This window comes from Scheffersomyces stipitis, chromosome 4, assembly GCF_000209165.1.
Source record: "Scheffersomyces stipitis CBS 6054 chromosome 4, complete sequence".
Lineage (NCBI taxonomy): Eukaryota > Fungi > Ascomycota > Pichiomycetes > Serinales > Debaryomycetaceae > Scheffersomyces > Scheffersomyces stipitis.
In genome coordinates, this window is record NC_009044.1 from 564,964 (window position 1) to 591,065 (window position 26,102).

At 41.2% G+C, this 26,102-nt stretch overlaps 11 protein-coding genes across 11 annotated transcripts; 5 read left to right on the forward strand and 6 right to left on the reverse strand. All coding sequences in view use genetic code 12, as the record gives it.

Moving 5' to 3' along the window:
• Window positions 1-8: 8 nt before the first annotated feature.
• PICST_67525 (predicted protein) lies at window positions 9-3,020 on the reverse strand (the record flags this gene model as incomplete). The annotated part of the gene is made up of 1 exon (XM_001384367.1): window positions 9-3,020. One exon carries the CDS (start codon window positions 3,018-3,020, stop codon window positions 9-11), a length of 3,012 nt encoding a protein of 1,003 aa, XP_001384404.2.
• Window positions 3,021-3,361: 341 nt separating this feature from the next.
• On the reverse strand, window positions 3,362-5,849 carry GEF2 (chloride channel, possibly voltage gated; the record flags this gene model as incomplete). The annotated part of the gene is made up of 1 exon (XM_001384368.1): window positions 3,362-5,849. One exon carries the CDS (start codon window positions 5,847-5,849, stop codon window positions 3,393-3,395), a length of 2,457 nt encoding a protein of 818 aa, XP_001384405.2.
• A 643-nt stretch (window positions 5,850-6,492) lies between these two features.
• On the forward strand, window positions 6,493-7,632 carry PICST_77577 (nuclear pore protein; the record flags this gene model as incomplete). Its single annotated transcript, XM_001384034.1, has 1 exon — window positions 6,493-7,632. The coding sequence occupies one exon, from the start codon at window positions 6,493-6,495 to the stop codon at window positions 7,588-7,590; it is 1,098 nt and encodes a 365-aa protein (XP_001384071.2). The 3' UTR covers window positions 7,591-7,632.
• A 625-nt stretch (window positions 7,633-8,257) lies between these two features.
• PICST_67528 (hypothetical beta-1,6-N-acetylglucosaminyltransferase, contains WSC domain) lies at window positions 8,258-9,746 on the forward strand. Its single transcript, XM_001384035.1, has one exon. It carries the CDS (start codon window positions 8,360-8,362, stop codon window positions 9,173-9,175), a length of 816 nt encoding a protein of 271 aa, XP_001384072.1. The 5' UTR covers window positions 8,258-8,359; the 3' UTR covers window positions 9,176-9,746.
• A 2,386-nt stretch (window positions 9,747-12,132) lies between these two features.
• On the forward strand, window positions 12,133-15,344 carry PICST_65566 (predicted protein). Its single transcript, XM_001384036.1, has 6 exons — window positions 12,133-12,842; window positions 12,957-13,056; window positions 13,288-13,884; window positions 13,906-14,226; window positions 14,254-14,567; window positions 14,601-15,344. Exons 1-6 carry the CDS (start codon window positions 12,267-12,269, stop codon window positions 14,895-14,897), a joined length of 2,205 nt encoding a protein of 734 aa, XP_001384073.2. The 5' UTR covers window positions 12,133-12,266; the 3' UTR covers window positions 14,898-15,344.
• A 67-nt stretch (window positions 15,345-15,411) lies between these two features.
• On the reverse strand, window positions 15,412-16,845 carry RHK1 (Dolichyl-phosphate-mannose-glycolipid alpha-mannosyltransferase; the record flags this gene model as incomplete). The annotated part of the gene is made up of 1 exon (XM_001384369.1): window positions 15,412-16,845. One exon carries the CDS (start codon window positions 16,843-16,845, stop codon window positions 15,412-15,414), a length of 1,434 nt encoding a protein of 477 aa, XP_001384406.2.
• A 277-nt stretch (window positions 16,846-17,122) lies between these two features.
• NOP8 (putaative nucleolar protein required for 60S ribosome biogenesis) lies at window positions 17,123-19,120 on the reverse strand (the record flags this gene model as incomplete). Its single annotated transcript, XM_001384370.1, has 1 exon — window positions 17,123-19,120. One exon carries the CDS (start codon window positions 19,118-19,120, stop codon window positions 17,123-17,125), a length of 1,998 nt encoding a protein of 665 aa, XP_001384407.2.
• A 1,009-nt stretch (window positions 19,121-20,129) lies between these two features.
• On the reverse strand, window positions 20,130-20,831 carry PICST_59339 (predicted protein; the record flags this gene model as incomplete). The annotated part of the gene is made up of 2 exons (XM_001384371.1): window positions 20,130-20,336; window positions 20,358-20,831. The coding sequence occupies 2 exons, from the start codon at window positions 20,829-20,831 to the stop codon at window positions 20,130-20,132; spliced, it is 681 nt and encodes a 226-aa protein (XP_001384408.2).
• Window positions 20,832-22,311: 1,480 nt separating this feature from the next.
• Window positions 22,312-23,106, forward strand: PICST_31353 (predicted protein; the record flags this gene model as incomplete). The annotated part of the gene is made up of 1 exon (XM_001384037.1): window positions 22,312-23,106. One exon carries the CDS (start codon window positions 22,312-22,314, stop codon window positions 23,104-23,106), a length of 795 nt encoding a protein of 264 aa, XP_001384074.2.
• A 75-nt stretch (window positions 23,107-23,181) lies between these two features.
• Window positions 23,182-24,057, reverse strand: PICST_31354 (predicted protein; the record flags this gene model as incomplete). The annotated part of the gene is made up of 1 exon (XM_001384372.1): window positions 23,182-24,057. One exon carries the CDS (start codon window positions 24,055-24,057, stop codon window positions 23,182-23,184), a length of 876 nt encoding a protein of 291 aa, XP_001384409.1.
• A 680-nt stretch (window positions 24,058-24,737) lies between these two features.
• On the forward strand, window positions 24,738-26,045 carry PICST_83261 (predicted protein; the record flags this gene model as incomplete). The annotated part of the gene is made up of 1 exon (XM_001384038.1): window positions 24,738-26,045. The coding sequence occupies one exon, from the start codon at window positions 24,738-24,740 to the stop codon at window positions 26,001-26,003; it is 1,266 nt and encodes a 421-aa protein (XP_001384075.2). The 3' UTR covers window positions 26,004-26,045.
• Between the last annotated feature and the right edge of the window lie 57 nt (window positions 26,046-26,102).

Consider the following 26,102-nt stretch of genomic DNA (forward strand, 5'->3'; position numbering starts at 1 on the left):
TATTAATATTACATAGTCATTAGCGTCTTGAGTGATTCCATGGACACGATGCCATTGCCAGCAAGATCACCAATAATATCTGACTTGATCTGTTCTTCTTCCAAGTCTATAATAGAACGAACGATAGTCCCACTCAATTGCATCCTACTGGCATAGTTCATAAGATCATCCAATTTCAACTTGCAAGTCAACAAATATTTGTATCCAGTCGAATTGTAGTAATGTACGCTGAAAGCAAGATGCCCTTCCTCTTGAATCCATTGAACAGGGAATTTGTTGGACACCTTGTAGATATCCATATCTATCTTCTTTATTACTTTCCATAGCGCAGCAAAGCTCTTGAAATTATCTACAACATTATCTCCTTTAACAACAGGTAAGATAAAATCAGACAACTTCTCCAAGAGCTTGGGATTGTACAATTGGCAAGAAACGTCCTCACGGACTGAATAGTCAGCTCTGGGATTTTCTTTTTGGAAATCAAATACACAATCAAAGGTTTTGTCAAACTGAAACACCACCTTGGAACCTTCAATTCTCTCCAATTTTAAGTTGGCAAGCTTTTGAAGTAGGGAATACTTCTGGCAAATAGTGTTGAGTTCTTTCATCTCAAATCTTCTGCTGTTACGAACAATCTTTTCTTGTTCAGCAATCTCTTCATTCAATATCTGTTTTTGCTTCTTGGTTTCAGTCACAGCGTCGTTTATTTTACTTAATTCGTCATTCTTGTTTTGTAATTCATCCTTCAACTTCAGGAGCTTCTCTGAAGTCAATAGCAACTGCTTTTTGATAGAAAGAGCTTCCTCAACGGAGAATTCTCCTAGTCTCGACCTGAAAGATCTCAATGAAGTAATCCTCTCTTTTAATTCTACTAGATATTGTCTACTTCGGGATATTATGACATCTATCTTCACAATATCCCTTTCTAAGTAGTCTTTGTCTTTGACAAGTCTCTGATATCTATCTTCAAGTTCAGCAAGTAGGTTGGTGGTCAATTGACTTCTCCAGTCATACCAGGTCTTTCGCGATTGAAACCGGGAGAAATCTTTCACCAATTGTAATTTCACGTTAAGCACTTGCCGCTCATCTTCCGAAGCTGAGTAGTATTCTTTGAAGAGTATAGGATTGCTTACAGCAATAGTCTTAGAATATTGCAAAAACATGTCTCGTCCTTCCTTGATGTTTTTGCTCAATTCTTCGCAGCTGAATCGATATAAAGATAGTAATTCGATACGAGGCAAGCCAGCAATGTAATCAGCAAGCTTCAAATTCAATCCCTTTGAAGAACTGGTTACGCTTAATCTGTTGATACTGTCGACATCAATGTCCAAATCGTCGTAAAACTTTAGTTGTACATCATTCATGAAATCGTCTAGACTCACTGGCTCATAATCATCATAATCTTCATCTGCCAGCTCAACTTGAGAAAGTTCAGCAAGAGGAATCTTAGTTGTACTGACGACTTCTTGTGCAATACTAATCGACGACAGATCCATGATCATGGAAGTTTCGTCCATGGTCATACTAACGATATTCGAATCATTGGTCAGATGTGATTTTTCTTCTGGCCCGATATTTGTGATTTCGTTGTTCGTTTGTGTAAGCTCCATTGGAACAGTTGTGTCTAATCCAATATCATTCACTTGATTTTCTTGTTCCTGATCTGCTTTTTCTTTATTTTCCTGCTCATTATTCTTTTGTTCAAAAGTAGAAACTTCCCGTTTCAGCAAGACTTCTGTATTCTGCAAAGGTTCAGAAGTTTGAACGTGACTGGAACTTATTGTTGAAATTGATTGTGTTAATTCCATTGGAGTTTCTTCTTCTTCTGCTAGTTCTTCTTGTTCCTGTTCTTGTTCTCCAATATTTGACTTTGTTATGGTGCTGATAGATTGAGTAATCTCCATAGTTTGATCGACCTGTTCGGTATTAGGCTCTATAGTGTTTACAGCTTGGGTGAACTCCATAGTCTGTTCTTCCTGCGAGTCGTTGTTTAGAATATTGTCTTGTAAATGTTCTCCTGAATATTCTTTAGTTTCTACAACTACGTTTTCTGTTAAAGTAATTTCTGAATTTTGATTTCCATTACCATTATTGGAAACCTCATTCGCAGCAGACTGACTGACTCTTTCAATTGTAGGTTCATTCAGTTCTTCGGTTATGGTGGTGAGAGTATGATCTTCATGAACAACTTGGGCGATTGAGAACGGCTGAGTCAACTCCATTGTTACTTCTTCTTCTATTTCTTGGACAAGTTCTTCTTTGTCATGCAATACATCTACTTCCTGTACTTCATTTGATTCCTTGACAAAATTTTGTACTGATGGTTGTGGAGCTATTCTTTGTGTTCCTGTCAACTCCATATCTGAACTTTGTTCTTCATCATCAGACAGAGTAGCCATATGAACAGCAGATAGTTCTTGGTTAGCAACTGGTTCAATCTCCTTTTCTGGAGGAATTAATACAACTTGTTGAATCTGTATTTGCTCCGTCAACTCCATCGTTTGCTCCTCATCGGAATCATCGTTTCTTTCAAGAATAGAAGTCGATCGCGAAAATGTATCTTCAATGATTAAAGACGCATTTTGGATTTTCTCATTTAGCTTAGCCATACCAACTACTGCAGCATCAGCAGCTCGTTCTAAATCTTCAATTTCAGGCTCTTCATCCAGACTATCGCTATCTACCAACATTTCAAGGCCATCTTCGGGGCTATTGTATAATTCTTCAACGTCTGCATTTTCAGTTCCAGCCACCAGAATTTCATGTTCAAAGCCTACAGATCCGTGAGATAACAGCGGAAACCCAGAGATCGTTTTCCGTCTCTTATTCGATCCATTCTGACTAGTGTATGGCACGAAATCAAACTTGTGGAGTGTGACTTCTGGTGCAAAAGATACTCTTCTTCTGTTGTTAAGTATTGGTAAAGTATTGTCTTTCAAAATGCTCTTCTGTGGAAACGCGTTCCTTTCCATTCTGGGATCAACATTCTCTTTGTCTCTTATATTTTCTGGATGCTCCATTCTGATTAGAGAAGGTAAAGAGTGGAGTTAATAACGCTTTAAGATATATAAATTGTCTTGTTTACATTTGGTAAACAAAATGCAACCGACTGCAGACAATCACAGCGCGTCTTTTGTTGCACAGATTTTGCAATCGTTCCTGTTTTACTTACAGGACCAACTGGTGGAAGATAGGAAAATTCCAGAGCTGTAATTGTTGTAAACATATATCGATATAGCTCCATAATATTCTGTTTATGTCAATTCTTTTTTGTGCATCTTAACAACTTTCCTTTTTTTGCATTTCAATTGGCTCCAAATTGCATGGCTGGGAGAAATTCTTCCTACTAATACTTTTGTGTAGGTTTGTCAATTAGCTCTATAAATACATACCTATGTGATTAATTCTATACTAAGTCTTTTCCTTCTTGCATCTAAGAGTGTCTCATCCTCCAAGTTATTTTCTATATCAAACTCGCTGGCTGCTTCCACTCCCACAAGTTCATCTTCCAAGTCCTTAAATTGCAGGTCGATCAAATGAGCGATGACGAATCTATCTACAAACCCTGCCATTGTTTGGCCGTTTCTGTTGTTGCTATCCAAAATGACAAAGTAATTTACATGCATCTTTTCAAACGTCTCGAGAACGAGAACTGCAGAAGTCAACTCATTGAAAATTATCATTGACCTTTCTACGGGGATGTCTATCTGTTGTAATACTGAACCGATGGATCGTTCATAATGAAGCTGTTGCGAGATGGCCACTCTCAGTAACCCATCTACCTGGAAACTTATTACAGCATTGCGATCGTCGATATTGGAGATCTTGGAGAAAAGCTCATGTTTGTTGACGTACCCTAGATACAAAGGGTTTCCATACTTGAGGATTAATGGGTAACCTTCATGAGTGTCGCCGTTGGTGAATTCGATAAGCGAGTTTACCGTGTAGTGTGTTTCAGGAACAAGACAAAGACACTTTGTCCGGTTAAGAGGAACCATTATGGACTTAACGGTAATGTCAGGGAGTTTATCCTTGACAGTAGAAGTCAAACTGGTGAAGTTGACTAGCCCAGCACCTTTTCCTTCATTAGGGTAACCATATGTATTCTGTTCCAGCTGGTTAAAATTGTTCTTTAGAAAGGTGTCATAGATGTTAGAGGTGCACAAAACATCGTTTACGAACTTCAGAATCATCACTGCTAACATAATTGGCAAAACGTATGAGACAGCACCTGTCAACTCAAACATGATTACTACAACACACATCGTCAACTTGGTCACACCAGTCATGAATGCAGCTGCGCCGATGACAGCGTAGGAGGCAGGAGATACTATACAAGAACTCTCGGTACAAGTAGCTAAGAACTCAGAGCTAAGAAACTTGGTCTGGATTGCTTGAGTTATCAAACCAAGAAGTCTACCCGAAGTTGCTCCAAGTACTAACGATGGCATCAAAATTCCTCCTGGGAGGTTGACTCCAAAACTATAAGTGGACAATATGAATCCCTGGATGAGGATGTAGGACAACTTCAAGATGGTAATTCCGTTAGAAGACAGACAAATGAAAGTGATAGCCTCCAGAGTATCAGTATCTGTAGGACAAGCAGTGAACAAGTTAGTTAAGAAAGTGTTCAACTGCAACTTGGTTTCGTCAATGGGAAAGGTAAGTATACTGGTTACTAGCAAGACAGCGAACACTTCGAGATATTGTCCAGCTTTTACACCGCTCGCACCTACGAGTGAAAGCAATCTATTTTGGATAACATGGCGGACACCGGACTTGTCAAAATACGAATTTACAGTTATGAACAAGTAGCCGTAGATTCCACCCAAAGCTCCCAAAGTGATGAATGGGATGATTTCCAAGAACAACCAAGAGAAGTTCCCAAATTCCACCAGGAATAAGTCCTTTTCTTGGAAGTTCAGGCCGTCTGTGAATACTCTGAATCCAGTGAGGAAAATAACAGCTACAGATGCTGTAATGAACGAATTCCACATGATCTTTGTGGGTGTGAAAAAAGTCGCCATACTCTCGAGAACAAATAATACTCCACCTATAGGCGAGCTGAATGCAACAGCAATTCCTGTTGCAGTGGCAGCACTCAACAATTCTCTACGTACAGCTTCATTCTCAAAGCTTGTGTTTACAAGTAAGCCGTATAGAATGTTGAGGATACAACAAGAAACATGAACCAAGGGTCCTTCTTTGCCCAACCAGAGTCCTGAAGATACCACCAAAATCAAACCCACCGTCTTGTAAAACAAGGTCTGCAAGCCAAGATAGTAGTTGATACGGTAATTGAAGCCCGAGATGATCAATTTGATCTCAGGAATACCAGATTGCTTAATCAACGGATCCTTATGGATAGTAATATAAGCTGCTAAAGTGATCCAGCAGAATGCAAAAAGGGTATAGATTGGGAAGTTTACCAACCAGTTGGAAACAGACCCCTTGGCGTTGAACAAGATAACTGACCAGTCGTGCCACTTACCGGCTGGACATGTCAGATACGGATTCAACAAAGACCATGTATCTACCTTGCTGAAACAAACACCCTTACGTAAGTCATTGAGCCAAACCAGCAGCAAGTCGATGAAAGCAGCTGTGTACCCTACAATTATTGACAGAACTATTAATGTGAACCATTTTCGTGATGTGAACAGAGATGTGGACGGTACTATGAGAGACTCTCTGCTCCAGTCAATGTAGGTATTGTTCTCATAGTATTTGGCTGTAGTGCTGATAACAATATTATGTTCAAGTGAGTCCAGATTGTTATACGACAAAGTCGGGATGTCCTCATCTGTGTATGAGACGTTGGCGCCTCTTCCAGCGGCGAATAGGTCCATTTTGTTGAAGAGTGGTGCTGAATAGTGAAATTTAACGTACATACCTAAGAATTTATAGGTCTATATCCACGATTTGTCACGTGATATATTCATGTTTAGTATGGATCTGTAATGTGGTAATTAGTTTCTCAAATTTTGCTCAATTGCTAGACAAAGTGGGTTTTATAAGTTTCACCAGTGGCTAAATATAGATCAATGATAGCAAGTTGCTTGGGGATCGTTTCTGTGTGAATTCTGACCTCTTGAACAGTCCAACTCCGTGGTCGGAAGTAACGATAATCACGTGCAATGTCATTTCCGTCAATCTTTGTAAAGATATTAAAGTTGAAAAGGATTAAGGGGAACCGGGAGGCAGTTTCACAGATAAACAGTAGAAGATAGGAAGTCGAATATAATCATATGGATATCTGGTTCTCTTCTAAAAAAAATTGGGTGTCTGTTTCCTTTTCAAAGTCAGTTCTAAATACTTTCACTCCCATACTTTCATAATCTCTTACACACTTTTTCGCCCTGCATCAACATTTTTCAGCTCATCCAAACATCATAAACTCCACTCTTCTTACAACTACAAACCAATTGTTCACTCCTAGCACGGCTCATTGGCCTTAACTTCATATATTCTGGAACACATCCCACTCTGTCAATGTCGTTTCTCAACAGTGCCTCCCCGGCCTCCACGACAACTGGACCAGGGCTGGTGATCAACGATATCACTGTAAACAATCCTCCAGATGACTCGATAACAGACTTGTCATTTTCACCGCAACAAGACTTACTTGCTGCGGCTTCTTGGGACAGGAAGGTTCGGATCTACGAGATTGACTCCAACTCCGGAAACAACCAGGGCCGAGCCCTTTTCGAACACGAAGCACCTGTCTTCTCTGTTGCATGGACCTACGATGGTACCAAAGTAGTGAGTGGCGGTGCTGACAAGCAAGTGAAGCTTTTTGATCTTCAAACTCAGCAATCGCAACAAATTGGTGCTCACGATGCTCCCGTAAGAGCAGTTCGTTATGTAGAATGTGGTCCTTCCAATACACCTGCGGTAGTGTCGGGCTCTTGGGACAAGACTCTCAAGTACTGGGACATGAGATCGCCACAGCCAATTACAACCATACAGCTTCCAGACCGTGTCTACACTATGGATTCCAGTCAGAAGTTGTTGGTTGTAGGCTGTGCTGAACGTCAAATTGTCGTTATTGACTTGAACCAGCCTCAGCAGATCTTTAAAAACTCGCTCTCTCCTTTAAAATGGCAAACCAGAGCCATCAGCTGCTATCCACAAGGAAACGGTTTTGCCGTCGGCTCCATTGAAGGAAGATGCGGCATTCAGTACATCAATGAACAGGACCAGACAAAACAGGGGTTTGCATTCAAATGTCACCGCAAAATGGGCAGCAACACCACCACTTCAACCATAAGATCAGTATCCTCGACGTCACAAGCGTATCCTGTCAATGCCATATCGTTCCATCCCGTCTATGGCACATTCAGCACAGCTGGTTCCGACGGAACCTTCAGTTTCTGGGATAAGGACGCTCGCCAGAGGCTAAAGTCATTCCCAGAGCTCAACGGCTCCATCACGGCCACTGCGTTCAACAAAAACGGAAGCATCTTTGCATACGCCCTAGGCTACGATTGGTCCCAGGGCTATATGGGCAACAGGCCCGACTATCCGGTGCAGATCAAGTTGCATGGTACGAAGGATGACGAGGTGAAGCAGAAGAAGAAAAGAATTTAGAGTATGTATAGTATCAGAAAGTGTAATGTATGGATCGTATACTATATGGTAGAGATGCAAAAGTTCAACACTGGCACGAATTGCATTATGGAAGTTACTGTAGTTTACTATCATTCTACTTCATCTATTCTAAGTGTTCAGAGTAGAACAAGTTTCTGCTTTGCTATACTATGCAATTATCAAGGCTGTAATATGGCTGTAGTACAGCCTTGGTCCGCAGAAGTCTGTCCTGGTAATGCTTCACTTATAATTCGACACCATCCTGTTACCAAAGCCACCTAAACCATTCTCTATCTATAGGGCAATTACAGATTTCTGCTAGAAGACACTTTTGGATAGTACTCTAGTTACCACACTAGTCTATGCCATACTAGGCTGTACCGTACTAGTTATGCCAAACTCTACGCTTCAAAACACTACACTACAACCCCGTCACCCCATCGCATCATCCAGATCGGAATCATCCTCCTGCACCCCTTATCCATTCAATCTCATGCCCCCTAAATCAAAAGCTTACCACCGCTGGATGTTGCACCCGTGCCGCACTACTCACCAAGTGAAAAAAAATGGCTTTGTTTTCGTTGGCTCTAACTCCAACTTTTCATTTTTCACTTTTCGCTTCTCAGCATCTCCATAGACTTATTCCTATTACTTTCATCTTGACTTCAGTTCAGTTCGTTTTTATCTCTTATTGTTGTTGTTTGTTTGGTCTCGGTTGACTTCTCTATTATTCGCTGTCTCTGTTCGCTTTTTTTCTCATCACCAGAAGATGTCCCACAGAGTCGCAGAGTACCCCAAAAGAAAGCTATCCAACCAGCCGTTTGTGGCCCAGATAGACATGATCGAAAAGCTTTTGATCGAGAAACAGAATCAGCCAGCCCCTTCGTATACTTCCAACTCCAAACCCTTGGCTGCCAAAAAGGGGTTTTCGAAGACCTATTCTTCTTCCTATGGCCATCACCATTCTCAGCCCCAGCACTCGGTCTCCAGAGGCTCTACTTTCGTATACGACCAGCAAAAATACGATCAGAAGTTCGACCATACTAAGCCTGTAACAGCATCTTCGCCTTATGGAGTAATGAATCTAAACCAAGAGAGACCCACTCAGTTCGGTCTTTCTGTGCAGATTCCTAACCAGACCCAGACCCACCAAGCTTATACTGGTCCTTCTATGGTTCAACAGCAGTCCCAAATCCCCAGTTCTGCTACTACCTCCATGGGATCGTCGGGATCGTCTCCCACGATACCCTCAAAGAGGCTCGGCTTCTCCAGCATATCCTCAGGCTCATCTTCCACGAGCACTGAGAATGTCTCGCAGCCAGACCAAAGTCTCTGGGGAACTAGCAAGGTCCAGATGTTCGATCCCTTCAAGCCCGTCGAGTTGTCCAGCAGCGGCTACTCGTCAGTTTCAGCGGCCCATCAGTCAGTGTTCACTTCTACCTCTTCCGGAACTTCCTCATTCGGTTTATCAGAGATCTCGGGCTTCAAGTCCAATAACGAGATGTTCAGCTCGGGTTCGTCCAGCATTTGGGCCAGCGGAAACAGCGGTTCTCGTGTTTTCAATGACGCTACAGTTTGGGGTTAGTTGAAGCTTAGACTTTCGTTTCACTTCCATTTATCGTTTGAAAATTTAATTTTTGTTTTTATTTGTTATTTTTGTTTTTTGTTGTTATTGTCGCTATTGATGTTCGAGAGTTGTCTCGACGTTCACTTCATAAAAGGAAATTGTTTGCCTTGTTTGGGAGGTTTAATTAATATTGTTGATTTAGATAAAGCGGTTGGTCTACGTGCTATTTGCTGACGTTAATTATTGAGTGAGTTTTTTTTACTATTATTTGTTGTTGTTGTGTCTTATTATTATATCGGTTATTGAGTTCAATCCTTTAATTTGTCAATGTTACTGGGTCGCCTTGGTGCCATGCATCGTTTGGTGCTTTACATTAATTTGGTTATTCAAAAAGAGAATACAAAAAGTGAATGAATTGCAAAAGCTAAAAGAAAGGTGTGATTTATTCATTACGCGGGAGGTCGTTGACTGTTCTTACATTGTCACTGAAGTATGGTATTTTTGCTTCCAGAATTGTTAGACTAGTGTTGTTTTGGTATAGTTGTGCCGCGGATTCGTCTGTGTATGATGTATTATTATCTATGCCGTGACATTCGATGTAGACCTGTAGCGACAGTTGGGTGAAACATCTAAGGTTTTTAGATTATATTAATTTATTTGGTATTACTTTTTATGCGGCTACAAAGTTTTAGGTTTAGAATAGCTGCAAATATGCAAAGTGTTACAGAAGGTTGCATCAAATTGCAAAAGAATATAAGAGGTGCGTATTCTTGGAAAAATAGAAGGAATAGGAGAGTTTGTCTCGTTCACAAAAGTAGACTGACATCGAAGAGTGCAAATACAATTTCAGTTTGGGTTTTGATTGTGACATTCTAATCTTAGAATATTCATAGTGTTGTGTTGAGGTTTTACGCACAAACTTTAGTTCAAATTGTGAAGAAAATTCGCAAGAATCCAGCAAATATATCAAAAGCTGAACAAGCAACTAGTTGTCAGTAAGACTATAGACGGTCTTTCTTTATCATTTTGATTTCAATCAGGCTAATAAGACGTCGAATTCAATCTGCCTATGTGTGCCTTCGTTGGTACTCTAGTTATTCTACAGTGGCAAACTGAAAAATTGTATCACGAAGAATTGCACAAATAGAGAGCAGGATATAAAGAGTGGAATACAGACAGTAGAATGTAGACGGCAGAAAGAAAAACAGAATACAATGCAAAAAATACTTCAACAAAGGAATTGCGAAATCTACTATTCATGTAGTCTACCTGAGCTTCCAAATTCCTGAAGTTATTCGGAATTTTACAGAGGTGCCATTTTGCAACAGCTCACAAAATACAAAACTAAGCGACATGTGGATTATGCAGAAGAAAAGAAACAAAAAAGAGGCGCAACAATAAGCGAAATAGCTTAGAAGACATGATGCCAGTTGAAAAATGAAAGATACAACGAGATTGAAATCTATCGCTATTGTGAAGCTGCAGATTTGCACCCAGATGAGATTCAGCACGCCGCATGGATATGAGATGGAGATCAGGCCGACACGGGAATATCAGATTAACACAGCAATAGAAATGAAATCACAGGGCACAAGATAGAACAATCTTTTTACTTGGCTTTGCTTATCTGTCACGTGGAAATAGCATTGGTGTACAGGGAGATTAGCTGGCCATGAGAGCGTCCAGCTGAAGTGATCCATGCTAAAATGCCACCTACCCCTGTCATGGGTCCGTCAAAATTGCCGTAAAGCGTAGTATTGTATGTCACTAATTGCAGAAAGCTAGCGGTATATTGCCCCACTTGGATCCATCCATCCATTCGTGGCATTTCGCATCTTTCGTTATCATGGAACCACCTTATTTTTCCCAAATAGGCACTTCTACTCCAGGGAAATAGGGAGAGTGAAAATTAGGGAGGCAAGAGTGGACAAATTGCGACATTGTCGTGCCCACGTCAATGTTTGCACCAGCGAGTTGCAATTAAGATGACCATTCTGGGCTGAGGCCGTATGTTGGATCATGCAATAGTGACAAGTCATGGATCCGCTAACGACATGCCATAGGTGGCGTTGGTTCGACCAGGGTACAACGGGTCGACCTGAGCCTGGTGGCACAAAATGCCGTAGGGAGAATGGACACAGCAAAGGTGAAACGCGACATTGTCGTAGTGATTGAGATGTCGCGCTGACACCGGAACCGCACCAGCCATCTTAACGATTATTGGGCGCTTACGAGGATAGGGGAATTTAATTTTCAGCAATCTTGGAGGAGGAAAGATGGGGTGTCGGTAGTGGGGATAGATTAATAAATGGAGGACATTTTGCGGAAGTGGATTTTTTTGGTCAGAGAGTGTTGGTGACGGATGCTAAGATGTTGGAGTATCCGCCGACGACATGAGCCACGTAGAAAATAGTAGTGCCGCAAAGACGTAGAGACTGTAGCGAGAGAATTGAGAGCTGGGAGGGACCTGGTGAAGTGTCGCCAGTGCGGAGCTATGTAGCGAGAATAGCCTGTAACTAATTAGTGAGAGCACGGACACGGAATTGATTCAATAAAAAACTCACCATGGCATCTCTTGACTACCAAGAGTGATGTATAAAGTGCATACAGACGATGTAGACGACACAAGTAGACTCAAGAGCAGAATGGTTCCAGATTCATAAATGGAGATTCATACCTCCAGATCTCCCAGTCCTCCAGTTCAGTTTTGACCTACCGCCGGAATCTTGGTGAAAAATCTCGCGCTGTCCGTATCTACCACACTAATCTCTCGCTACAAAAGCAAATCTGACGCCTATGCGCATTAGCCTCTCAGTAAACTTCCAAAACCACTTGCACTACTCTCCCTAATCTTTCACACTACGCTCATTTTCTCTCCCTACCTAGCACAAAACTACGCCTGATAAATCTCAATATCTTCGCAACTACAAAAAAACCCTGAGAGTCCACAACCCGAAAACCCATCTCCATTTCTGTGTTTTCATCATCCAACTCCACCATTTTTTGGTTCACCAGACAAGTTCCTCCTACAAACACCTTCACGACACAGCATCCACCCGCAAATACTCACACCATCCTACACTATAAATCCGCTTTCTGACTCGCCGCCATGAGTCACCACAGTACTCCTCATTTGTACACCAAGCGAACTCCAGGATCGTTGGAAAACCCTGGTTCCAACCCCTTGGCACAGGCTCTTGCCACTAATTCCTCCTCAAAACAGCAACAGCAACAGCAACAACAGCCGTCACAACAGAATATCTCTTCATCTGTTTCTGCTGCCAATGCTGCCAATGCCGTTGCTTCTGGTAAACCTACCATGGATTCTTCTCGTTCAGTGTCAGACTCTACGGCTACCAACGCCAAACAACTCTTAAACGCTTATGTTTACGATTTCCTCGTCAAGTCACGTTTGCCGAACACGGCAAGGATATTTGTCAATGAGGCAGAAGTTCCCTCCGTCCAAAGCAGTGCTATTGTTGCTGGCTCCAAGCTAGGCTCCCACCAGCTGTCACAAAAGAACCTGCCCCAGATTAACCTGGGCGCCAACACCAACACAAACACCAACACAAACACACCACAGACGCCAAACCTGTCGTACCAGCAATTCCAGAAGGAAAACAACTTGCCCAACTTGCTGGTCGCTGTCGATGCACCCCAGGGATTTCTCTTTGAGTGGTGGCAGGTATTCTGGGACGTCTTCCAGGCAAAAAACTCGTTTTCTCCAACTTCTGGATTCAAGCCAAACAACATCAACATCAATGCTGCCAATGCCGCATCGCAAAATATGGCTTTCCAGTACTACCAGCTCCAGCTCATGAAACAAAGACAACAACAAGAAATAGGTCTTTCTACCAATGGACAACCGATGATGTTTGCACCTAATGGTGGCAATGCTAGTATGGCTGGAAATGTCAATATGGCTGGCAATACGAATGGCAATCCTATGCTTCAGCAACAACTCATGTTTCCGCAACAACAACTACAAAACCTACAACATCCACAGAATCAGCAACCTCCTCGTTCACTACAACAGCAACAGATTCCTCAACAGGCCCAACCGGGTACTGGTACGGGAGCTCAATCACAGGGTCCAGTACAAGCTGGACAGCCACAGTTGCTTCCGCCAGGATCACAAGGAGTACCACAGACAATTGAACAGCAACAGCAACAGCGACTTGTAATGCAAATGATGATGAAACAGCAGCAACAGGCTCAGCAAGCTCAACAACAGCAGCATCCTTTACAGCTTCCTATGGGTGTTAACCCCATGGATCCTCTGCAACAGCAACAACAGTTATTGGCAGGTATGGGACCCAACAACAATAACAACAGCACCAATAACAATAACAACAATAATAATATGAACTTACAACAGCAATTATTCTTATCACAGCAACAACAACAGAATCAGAGTAGAATTCAGCAACATGCTCAGAATCAGATGAATAGTTTCAGACAACAGGCAGCAGCAGCTCAACAGGCACAACAACAACATGATGGTTCTAACAATAACTCTCCAGCTAATGGACATAGATTGAGCCAGATGACACCGCAATCGGATCCTGCCCAGGCTCCACCAATGAATGGAATGAATTTTTCACAACAGCCAAACATGATAAACGGGCAAGTACCACCTCCCTTTGTCCAGCAGCAACAACAGCAACAGCAGCAGATGCGTATGAATAGTGTTAGCAACGGCAAGAGTGTAGGCACCAAGCAGGGAAGTCCCATCATGCTTGCCGGAGCTGTGGGACCACAACTGGGCAACAGGAATGGAAATGTTAGTGTTCCAGGTAATGTAAACAACAGCAATCCCAATCGTAACATGAATGCTTTACAAGACTATCAGATGCAGTTGATGTTGTTGGAAAAGCAGAACAAGAAACGTCTTGATATTGCCAGAAACAGCGGCGACGTCAACTTGCTTAGTTCCGGACTTATAGGACAAGCACAAGCACAACAACAAGCTGGACCTGGACCACAGCAACAAGGTCAACAAGCCCAGCAGCAGCAGCAGCAGCAGCAGCAGCAGCAGCAGCAGCAGCCGCAGAATGCTCAAACTAATCGTCTGTTTACCCAGAAGCCATCACCAGCAACTGCTAGCAGTTCACCTGTGCTACACAATAAACCTTCTCCACAGTCTACAACTGCAAAAAGAAAGAAGGAAACTACTGGTAAGCGAGGTAGAAAGGCAAGTGCAGCGGGACTCAGTGGAAGCACTCCAGCGATGAACCCAGCTAACACGCCTAGTTTACTCAAGAAAGAGTACACCACACCTCTTACGCCAGCTTCAGAACCAGCTAGTGACCCCAAGAGAAAACGAAAGAGCACAACTGGCAACACTGATTCGCCCAAGAAGCAAGCAACTGCCAAAACCACGGCAACAGCAGCTTCTACGACCTCAGCGGTAGCAGAAGCCAAAAAGGAAAAGCCGATTAAGGAAGAAGAAGCCCCTGTTCCGGAGACCAAGAAGAAAGAAGAGTCGGAAATGCCTCCTCCTACATCTTTTTCGGATCCTCTTGGACAGTCCGACCAAATATTCTCTGTAGAGTTGCTTGGAAACGGTAGCACCGATTCACAAAATTTCTTTGGCGCAAACGCCCAGGGCAACCAGGGTGGTATTGACGACATTGACTTTGATTTCGGTCAGTTCTTGGAGAGCAACGGCGATGGCATTAATGATGGCATCGGTGGCTTCAACTGGGGCAACGTGGATGCAATTGAAAACGGCGAGTAGCACTGAAACACACCACTTCTGAAGCTTTTCTTGCAACATGAATATCAGGAACATTTTCAGAAAAAGAAATCATGAATATCATGGATTCTTCATCTAAGAAAATTATATTATAGTTGAAAGCTTAAGAATTTACATTAAAGCTGGAGTTTAAGAAGCCACAAATATCCTGGAAACACTTCTTTAGAGATTGAAACATTTCTCAGATTATCAACATGACATTCTTCACTATTAGGGCTCATCCAGACTGTGTCAAATGCCTCTAATATTTTATTCTCATTGGTTTGTTTTATTTATTCCTTTATTCTTATTTCTCGACATATACCTCTTGAGAGTGACGTTTTCAGGTTCTTTATTTGTATTGTACTATTATTCGTTGTTATTGTCGGCTCATTAGTCTATATATACTATGCGATCTTCATATTAATAACATTCCTCGGACTTCGTTAACTATATGCCTGTAGTTTCTTCATCCTTCAGATTATAATGGGCTCTCAATAATAGTTCGCTCGATATTCTATTCATTTTTCTTCTCATCATCAACAACATTATTCTCTTCAAACCATACGGCTTCGTTTCTCCACGTTCCAACAAGAACCGAAGACAAAATGCCTACCAAAACTAGAGAGCTCGCTACCGTGGATGGATATACGTTCCAGGTCCATTCATGTGCTCCCCACAACACCAAACAGACTATAAAGTTCCATCCGGTCAGATGCAACAAGAAAGGGAGTTGCCAACAGTACCACGATAAAAATTGGTAGTGAAGCGATCTAGAAAATAACACTCCAATAACATTTGTAGTCGCCAAGATCAACAAGATCAATTTTGGACCGACATTGTAGTCAATCAACTTATTGTTGGAACTGATAGTTGAAGAGGGCTTGAAAGCATCTTTGATTAACTGCCAGATGGATTTACCCGTCACCTTTGAGTTCAAGAATCTCGTAAAGATGAAAAACAACAAAACTACAATATGTCCACCCATCAAGAGAATAGAGAATTTATCGCTCAAGAAAGTCTCTTCACCGATAAACCTCCAATTCACGGTCCATTTGAACAAAAACTTTCTCCCGAAGTTGAACGCGTTGTTGATATAGTTCCATCTGATCTGGCTGGCTGCTTCATCATCAAACAATGGCAACAAGAACTTCCATCCGACAAGAATTTGAACTAAAGGCACGATAGCAAGCACAATAGCAAACAATAAGATATTCTCACCCACCAAGAAGTAAGCAATTATTACCACGGCAGGAAGATACAATAAGGCATTCATCTTAATGGAGATAGCAATACTGAACAAATCAGCACCTACAATAGCGAAAAGGAAGCTTATAAACGAGCTGGTAGAGTACCAGTACGATCCCTGTTGCAAGAAGACTGTAACACCAACCATAGCTGCTGTTGTGAAGCAATCGTTAAATAGTCTCAAAACGTAAATGGAATACAACCTCTTACTTCCTAGCAAAAGGAATAATACCCATGGCTTCGTAGTCGGACTCATTGTATAGGCTACACATACAAAAACAACTGTGGCAGTCATCAAGTAGCCAAAAATAGACTGTCCAGTAGCAATATCGGCTCCACCATTGGTTTGAGAATATAACCATTGGTAGATCTGGACAAACCCAGCTGGGTACACTATAGGTCCAGTATCACCCGATATTTCGGCGTAATCAATTTCACCCTGGTTGACCAACTGGATCTGTTGCATATAGGTGACAAAGTCGATTTCAGTGTATGGAACTTTGGTGATGATAACTTTTGTGATAATTGAAGTAAGGAGAATGATCACTGGTACCACGAATCTATTACCTAAAGGGTCAAAGATTATGAAGTGAACTCCATTTACAATATCTCCAAGAACATTTTTCAAAGTTAATTCTGCTAATTGAGGAGCTTGGGTACTTTCTCCGTCGTTATTTGCCACCAGAGATTCTGGTTCCGACATTCTGGATTTTGATCGGAGAGATGTCCTGATAAGAATTGAATTTTTCACTTTCCATCTCATGGAAATAGTTTCGCACTAATTTTGTAGAACTGGGTGCAAAATTTATATCGCATACAATCCTGCTGGGTCAAGTGGGAATTTGAATACTGATCTTAATGCTGTATAGTTATTATTCTAATACTTATTCTGATGCTATACAAAATTCATGTTGATACCTTAAACATTAAAGGAATGCTATATTAATGCTATACTGACTCTATAATAATGCAATGTCTCCCTACACCGCAGGGAACTTATTAGACTTCTTCTTAAACACTCTGAGAACATCTCTTCTTCTTCGCTTGCACTCTCTGGACAACTCACCTCTATTCTCCCAAAACCATTTTTCATAAGGTGATTCTTCTCCTTCCTTGGTAGCAACTACAACTTCGTCTTTCTCGCCTGGGAGCTTTATATGATCACCAATGGCTCCAATCTTGCTGATTTGAGACTGCGTCAGCAAGAATGGAGAATCCAAATGCGGCCAGAATAAACCGAACTTAGTCGATCTCTCTCTAACAGCATCTTCCTCTTGTTTGTTTCTAATTTGCTCAAGCAATGCCTGTTGCTGGTCTTCATCCATAGCTCTATCTTCATCTATATCATCGTCATTTTCATCAAGTGCCAACTTGAACCCAGAACCAGTTTCAATTACTTCTTCAGTATTGCCTGGATTGAATAATGATCTCAATACTTCTGTATTATTTGTAGAAGACACAGAAGATTGTCCAAAAGTTGGAACGAATTCATCTTCTGAACTTTCTTCATCAGCTGGCTCAGAAGGTTTTTCAACTACTTCTTCTGGATCATCATCGAACTCAACAACACCACTCTCAGGCTCCTTGAAATCAGACTTCACAATTTCAAACGCGTGTTCTTCGTTGTACTTTTCAACAATAGCTTCAGTAGAATACTGTTTGCCCAACCCGTCCAAGTCAAGTTCGTTGCCTTCGTCATCCTCATCATAGTAAACCTCTTCTTGAGGTCTCTCTATATTGCTAGTATAAGAAGTGATGATTGCATCAGCTTTGGAAATATCAACCTTATCTTCAGAATTATCAGATTCATCATGATCTTCAAGTCCCCCTTCAATTTCGTAATCGTAACGAATGACTTTTCTTCTTCCTTTCTTGTCAACAACAATATCTTCCTTATCAATACCATGCGTATCTTCTTCTACTTCCATTGGCCTATCGAAATCAAATTTGTCGAACAACGATGCTAAAACAGACTTGTTTTTCATGGCTTCTTTGGTCAAATCTTCCTGCTCAGACATGTCTTCGTTATCATCTACATCTCTAATGCTATTGCCACCATAGGCTGCAGCTCCATCTCCATTGATACCACACTCCACAGCACTTGGCCCACCAAGATAATTGTCGTTGATCTTGACCTTTCTCACTCTCTCTACAATGTGATCATCACCGCTCTTCCAAACTCCATTGGCATACTTCCATGTCAAATCTTTGACAGTTTTGTTCTTTTCTAAACCCCACAACTTGGTCTTGTAGCATTTGAACGTCTTGAGCTCTCCATTAACAAGAATTCTCAACGTCTGCAGAAAAGTGTGATTCTTTCTCTTGGTGACCCTGTGTCTTCCAGGAATAAGTTCAGAGCCTCCTGCCGTATGCGAGTTTTCTTGTGTGTAAGGATAGGATCTGCTCGAGGTCCAGGCTCCATAGGACTGTGTTCCTACAAGCGATTTAGATGGAGCTTTATTTTTGGTATTGCCTGAGATGTCATTATAGGTATGGGCTGAAATCAGATAGCCTTGTGCAGATTGGTTTGGAGCTGTGATGGTTCCAGAAGTAGTTAATAAAGCACCAGTTATTGAATTCACAGGGTACATAGTCTCAGCTTCCGAGATTCTCTTATCACGCGACTCTTTGATCTTGGCTCTCTTGAGTCTTTCCGACTTCTTTTCATCGTTTCTGGTGAGATCTTTAGCTAATCTGTCTTGGAACAGAACCTTCGCTATAGCCACTGTTAACTTCATCCCCATGAAAAGTACCCCGTTGAAAGCAGCTTTGAGCTTGTCATACGACAGAGGAGTTATTTTAAGTGTTATGTATCCGAAATAGTGATCCTGGAGCGGTTTGGTGAACAATTCTAATTCTTTCACTACTGTTCCAAACTTGGATAATCTGGTGGAAAGAGTGGTTTGATTCTCAAAGAGCTTCGGAGAAACATTTCCGATATGGATACGTAGATCCTTTTCCTCTTCGAGATCTGACATGTTTATGTTCTAAGAATTGGTGAAGACAGCTGTTCAAGGCAAGAATTAGTAGGCTCTAAGTTTGCAGAGTTGCACTTAATAAATCTTGGGATGAGCATTGAAAAATTCTGAGACTGCAGGATAAAATAGATGCTAAAAGTAAGAGAGTAAGCGAAGGGAACTGGCCAGAGAATTCATGCCCAGCAAAGGTGTAGTTATGAATTCAAAAAGTAGCAAAATAGTAGCATACGGGTCCAGAGTAGATGAAGACAATACTTCCCTGAATTTGTTTTTTTTTGTTTCAAATTGTTCTTTCTGCCTGGTCTTTCTTGTTTGTACTCGCAGACCTTAAGTATGTGTTCTGAAGTATGTAATCTACGCGATCTTAGTATGCATCTTAACTATGGTGTGAAAAATAGTATGGAGAACACCTTATCTTTCACTGACACCAGATTCAAATTGCTTCAACAAAGATGCTGTTACGCCAGCTTGACAAAGACATAGCGAATGCGTGGAATCAATCGTATCAGTCTTATAGTGAGATCGGAAACCAGCCTGTCAACGAAGCAGACTTGGCACCAGAAATATCATCTGAGTCAGATGAACCTGGAGACGAAATTGTATTGAGAGTTTCGCCTGAAATCCCAGGGGTAGAAGAACTAATAAATAAAGCAGGCAACCGAGAGGAACTAGAGCAGGAAATCAAGAATGCCGTAATGAAGTTTTATTGGGATGGGTACTATGCTGGCTTTGCTGCTAGCCGAAGAGAAAGAGTAAATGAAGAGGAATTCGAAGGTACAGTTGAAGAAAATGAAGAAATTGAAGATGATGAATATCAAGACACAAATGAATATGAAGAAAACGAGCATGGCAAAGAGGAAAATATAAAACGAAACGAGGACAATAAAGAAAACGAAGACATATAAGTGTATGTGAACAAAAGAAGACTCTCCTAAGATCTCTGTACTATAGTGTAACAATATAATAGCAATAAATAACGTATATGTATAGCAAATATAGAATCGCAAGTTTAAGCAGTGGCAGCCCACAAGTCCTTCAAACCCATGACAGAGGTGATGATACCAGCCAAACCAATGTCTCCTTCGGTGAAGTGCAAGACATCCAATGTGTTCAAACAGATGAAGGCATCCAACAAGTCCCACACTAACTTTCTCTTAGCGGTGTAGAGCTTCTTTTCTCTGGCAGCCTGGTTTTCGGCAGAGATCTTTTCGTTAGACTCATCTTCAGAGAAGTGAACCAAAGACTTGATGATGTGCAACGAGTTGACGATACCAGCAACCAAGCCGATGAACCAGAATCTGGAAGCCCATTTGCCGACGTTAGGATAGTTCTTCTTGTCGATCAAACCCAACAACTTGAACCATACTACAGTGTCCAAGGTCAAGTAACCAGCGTAACCCAAGTTTCTGATCACGGTGGTAGCTTGCAACACTGGATCCAACAACTTGTTGTCGTACGTCTTAGCAGCAGTCTGCAAATGGTTGATAGGCTTGAAGAATCTCAATCCCTTTCTGATGAAGGTGAAGTGCGACTTCAAGTCCTTGAACAACAGGATGGTCTCAGCAGAGTAGCCCTTTCTGTAGGCATAGTAGGCTAAGAATCGAGATAAGTACGCAAGCAATCTGAACGACTTCTCTCTCTTGGGAGTGCTGTCCCAGAAGGTGACCAACTTGGTGAGCGTGGGATGGTAGATAAGAGTGTCGGCAACCATATTGGGTGAGGTTAGAAGTTGTGTAGAAAAAGATGTAGAAACCGTGGAAAAAGTGTGTTTTCAATACTGAATTTATTTGTTCTCAGCCAGAGTCACAGTCTCGTCTATAAAATCTGGGGCACCGCGATTCTTCACAAGATAACGAGGACAGAAGAACTCTAAAGGTAGGAAAAGAAACCAAAGAAGTGACAATACCAAAGGAGTCTATCTGAGAATTCTGAAAGTCTGAGATTTGTATAAATTTGCGAATCCGTGAAATCCAATCTCTTCTTATAAACAAGACCACCACCACTATCTAAATCAGATCTGGGCCAATAGCTGGTACTGGAACTGTCCCTATTTGCTAGCGTGCGGTTGGGGTACTTAATTTTTAGCGTGCAGCCAACGCTACTGAGGTGCGGCGGGCGTTCGGAACCGAGGGTTTCTTGAGAAAAGTGCCGAGGTGCGATTTTCATATGGTTTTTTTCACAGGAGAGAAACTGGGGTAGTAGAGAGAACAGGATATAGACTTGTTACTGGATTCCATGGGGGATCGTTCACCTTCTGCTAGTGGCTAGAGTGTTCTATATACCCAACTGTATATTGTATGCGGTGGCACGGTCCAGTTGATCCATCTTTTCCAGAGCTGGTGCTCTACAGTGTGAGATTCTATGGAGTGTACGAGAAGATTGAAAGAGATAGCCAGGTCCGGTGATACCGAATCCGATTAGATTTTGATCTGTTTCGTATTTCCTTTTTCCGTGGTTCAGTATCGGAATTACGAACAATCTCTCGTCAAACCTGCTCTCATTCTAATCTATCTGTGTTTAGTTTTAACTTTTTCGTACTGCTATTCTCGTCATTTGCTGGGAATTTTAGTCTGTGCTGTTTTTGCTCACTCAAAATTTTGCACCCAAATGTTGCACCCTTCCATAGCATAAATGTAGCAAAGGACTAATCTCTGGGATATCTTATGCCGTCTTCGACCATAGTATGGATTCATGGATCTGTGGAATTGTAAAATCTTCAGAGAAGCAAATCAGATAATAAGTAGGTATAAACTAGTTCATCCAGCTCTTTCAATACAACAAAAGTATATACAACAGCAGAGTTATAGAGTATTCCCAGAGCCACCAGGTTGGTAATTCGAACATTGAACTTGGTCGTATACGTTCATATATAGATATCTCTATTCTTATGAATCTATGCTCTCGTGTAAAATCCTTTTGGAAATACGTTTTAAAAATGGAGTACTTTCCTTAGCTTACCCCTACATTCTTCAGACAGTTCCAAGTATTTTTTCAGCCTACTTTTTATGGCATGTTTTCTTATCGATATCGGAAGATCTATTTGCATCATCTTTTTCCACGTTTACATACTTTGGATTGCATCAGTTGATTTTTGAAGAGCCACATATATATTCGAGATACCCTAACAATACCAAAACTCAATGTTTCGTTACAATTGACTTCAGTTTTCTCTCTTTTTGTCTCCTTCTAAAATGCCAGATCCTAACCCTAGCTTGATATTCACATTCATCCCCAGCAGCTCGACCAATATCAAAATCGACACCAAGCCGCTCAATATAACGTATCCCAACTCTACCATTACATTGGAAGCCGGTCTTCATCTTTTGCAAATTGTTCTGGATAACAATGTCACCATAGCCTCGTTCTTAGAATGTCTACCTCACAAGAAGTACTCAATAAACAGAACTCTTAGTGGAGATTACTATATCAAAGTAATAGATCCTAATTCACGACTAATGACCTTCTCCATTCCGTTTGAACCAGATGCGGAATGGGCGGAATTGACCTGCTACTTGGATATAGACTATTTGTCGAATGTCACAGGCATTGGAACTTCGTCTTATGGCACTCAAATTTTCAAGTCAGATTCAAGTGGTGCAGAACTCGAGCAGAATCTCATATATCCTCCAGTTTTGACTAAACAAGACTTTCTCAGACAACTTCAAATCTCCTTCCTTTTGTCAACAGCATTCAACAGTGAAAAGTCGTATAACTACTGGTCTGGATTGTTAGCAGGAGTGCCAGAGCTGCCGTACTTTGAACGCAATCGAGCGTTCGTGCTAAACTTTCTTGACTTGTTGACAATTCAAGTCAAAGTCGGAAATTCAAACCATAAGCAAATATTGCAAAACCTAGTAGCGCCATTATCAACAGTTTTTCAACCTCCAGAGTTGAACTACAAAAACACATGCTGTGGAATACTTAAGTTGGATGGTGTAACTGCTGACAAGTGGGTGCAAATCCGGACGCTAATCTCAACAGACTAATCCTAGTGGATGTATTCGCATATGTACTATAGTCATTAATTCATTTCTATTTACAATTATATACATGGTATTGACTCAGTCGTTTTCTGCTAGATCTATAAGTTCCTGTTTTCTTTTCATTTCCTTTTCCTTCAAGGTCTTTTTGTACTTCGCAAACGATTGGTTCTTCTTTTCCTTTTCTTCAATCGTGATAATCTTTCCTTTGTAGATATCTCTGCCGGACAAAAGTAATTGGGCATATTCGAGTCTATACTTTTCTTTAGTTGCTGGAGATAGAGATGCCCATGACTGAGAAATATTCTTTCTAGCTATAAGATACGGCTCTTCAGATTTGGCATACTTGAGTGAAAAGTAGTAGTTCCACGTTTGAGTATAGGAAACAATTCCAGCAATATCTTCTTTGACCTCTTTGCTGCTTTCTTCTGGCATGGAAGCTATTGTCTTCTTTTCATTTGCTGATGCAGATTTGGAATCTTTGCTGGCTTTGGGCTCAATTTCTACTTTCAATTGCTTCCGATAAAGTTCCTCCTTCTTAATTTTCTGACCTTCTCTCTTGGTGAGCTTGTGGCTCTTAGGTATAATGGATGTGTCTACACTTGGAATCCATTCATCTACTTTCTGCTGAATAACAAATTTATCCCTGGGGTTTTCCGCTATATCTGGAAAACTGTCTTCTACAAGTTTGTTGATGTGATTTGATGTCCAGTCATAACCATAGTAATGTAATGGAACGGTAAACCAGCCGTAGTTGGTGTGCACAGCACAGAATTCATTGGGGTACTCCTCGATATTCCTTTCCTCAAATGGTTCAGAGAGGCCCTTTTTTCCTCTTCCTCTTGTTGGGGTAGAAGCAGATGAATAGAGGCGTAAACTTGTCAATGTTCCGGAGTTAAGAAATGTTTTTCTGTTCAAATTTTGAACAATTAATGAACAATTTGATATTCGAAACATGTTTGTTTTGGAGAAGCTTTTCTCATTCAATATCAAGAGGTATTATCAGTTGCAAAAAGTGAAAAGTTGAAATTTTAAATTTTCACTATCTCGCTTAGCAACGGCTACCGATCGATGGTTGGGTATGCAGGATAGAAGACGAAGGAGTAAAGAATGAAAGATTAGACATCATATGTCAAAAAGGACGAAAATGGAGTGACAAATATACGAAATATCTCTAGATATAGAATGGGTATCATAAGAACTTTGCACATTGGAAGTATATCTCTAGTAGCTGTATGGTTTTCAAATGCAAAAATTATTCGGGATCACGTGAGCTCATATGTGTGACGGGAAACCTGTATATTGCGACCGGTTTTCCTTTTGGACTTAGAATTGGATTAATGGATATGGACTTGTATTAATCACTAAAGAACTATTTAATTCTGTTTAAACTAGAATGGATTCCATGAGGTTTATATAGTCTTTTTGCCCTGCAATTTTATTGCGTGGTTTAACGAGTTATGGCCAGCGAATACCAATTATTCTCCTAGGCAAATACGTACGTCCAATCCGAGGCTACCAGCCTCGGAAACCATTTTACCAAAGATCCTGTATCTTATTTTCCATCAATGTGAGCTTATGTATATGATACAAAAATTCTACAGAATGTTCTTCTCTTCTTCCACAAGCTTTTCAAGATGTTTGTTTCTGCTCAAGTACGAAAGGATTTGAACAGTGTGTTCAATGATCTTTCTCTTGTGGACAAATGTTTACCTGTGTTGATCATTTTAGCTATAGTTATTGGGATCTTGCTTTCAGTGCATGTTCCTTCTAGTAGACAAGCTTTCGATGGCGCTCAAGTTGTAGGTGTTTCGATTCCGTTGGCTGTCGGCTTGGTAGTTATGATGATTCCTCCGTTGTGCAAAGTTGAATGGGAACACTTTTTTCTGTTCTTTTCTAAAGCAACATACTTGAAACCTATTGTTGTTTCGCTTGTGATCAACTGGATAATAGGACCCTTTGTCATGTTTGGACTTGCTTGGTTGACGTTGTTTGACGAAGACGAATACAGAACTGGTATTATCATGATAGGTTTGGCACGTTGTATTGCCATGGTATTACTCTGGAATGAAATTGCCAGAGGCGATAACACTTTGTGTGCTATTATTGTATTAATCAATAGCTTGCTTCAGGTTGTTCTCTATGCTCCGTACCAGATATTCTTCTGTTACGTGATCACAGGCGATTACAACTCCAGTGTAGTGGATGCCGGTATTTCGTACTCATTGGTTTCTAAGAGTGTAGCATTCTTCTTGGGTATTCCTTTGGGTTTTGGCTTATTGATCAGATTCGTTTCGATGTCATTGTTTGGTCTTGAAACCTACGAAAAGAAGATGTTGCCTTTCATCAGTCCCTGGGCATTGCTTGGTCTTTTGTATACCATCGTTGTGATCTTTATTGACAAGGGTAACGACTTTATAAAGGAGATCGGAAGTGCCTTGCGCTGCTTTGTGCCTTTGGTAGCCTACTTTATCATCATGTGGTTTGGTACATTCTTCTTTCTTAGATGGATGTCTGACTCTAGTAAGTTTGGGCAGCTTAGCAGACTCAGCAATAGTAAAGTAAACAGCTGTGACTCTGGTGAATCAGATCGTTTGTTGTGCGGCTGCGAAGAAAAGATTACCCAGAGTCCACATAAATGGGTTAGTGGATGTTCTGCTAATTACGCCCAAACTATAACCGAGACATTTACTGCTGCGTCCAACAACTTCGAGTTGAGTTTGGCCGTGGCCATCTCGTTGTATGGATCTGGTAGTAAACAGGCTATTGCAGCTACTTTCGGACCTCTTTTGGAAGTCCCGATCTTGTTAATTCTAGCATTTGTAGCCAAATACTTCCGGGTTAGGTTTATCTGGTCGGATATCGAAGAAGAGGTAGAAGAAGAAATGGAAACTACGGCTTAGTGTATAGAGTAATGTTGTTAGGACTATAGTAATGTGACATTGACATGGGAACCATATCGGCAAAAAGTGTAACAGTAGATTCTTCATCTGGATCTTCAT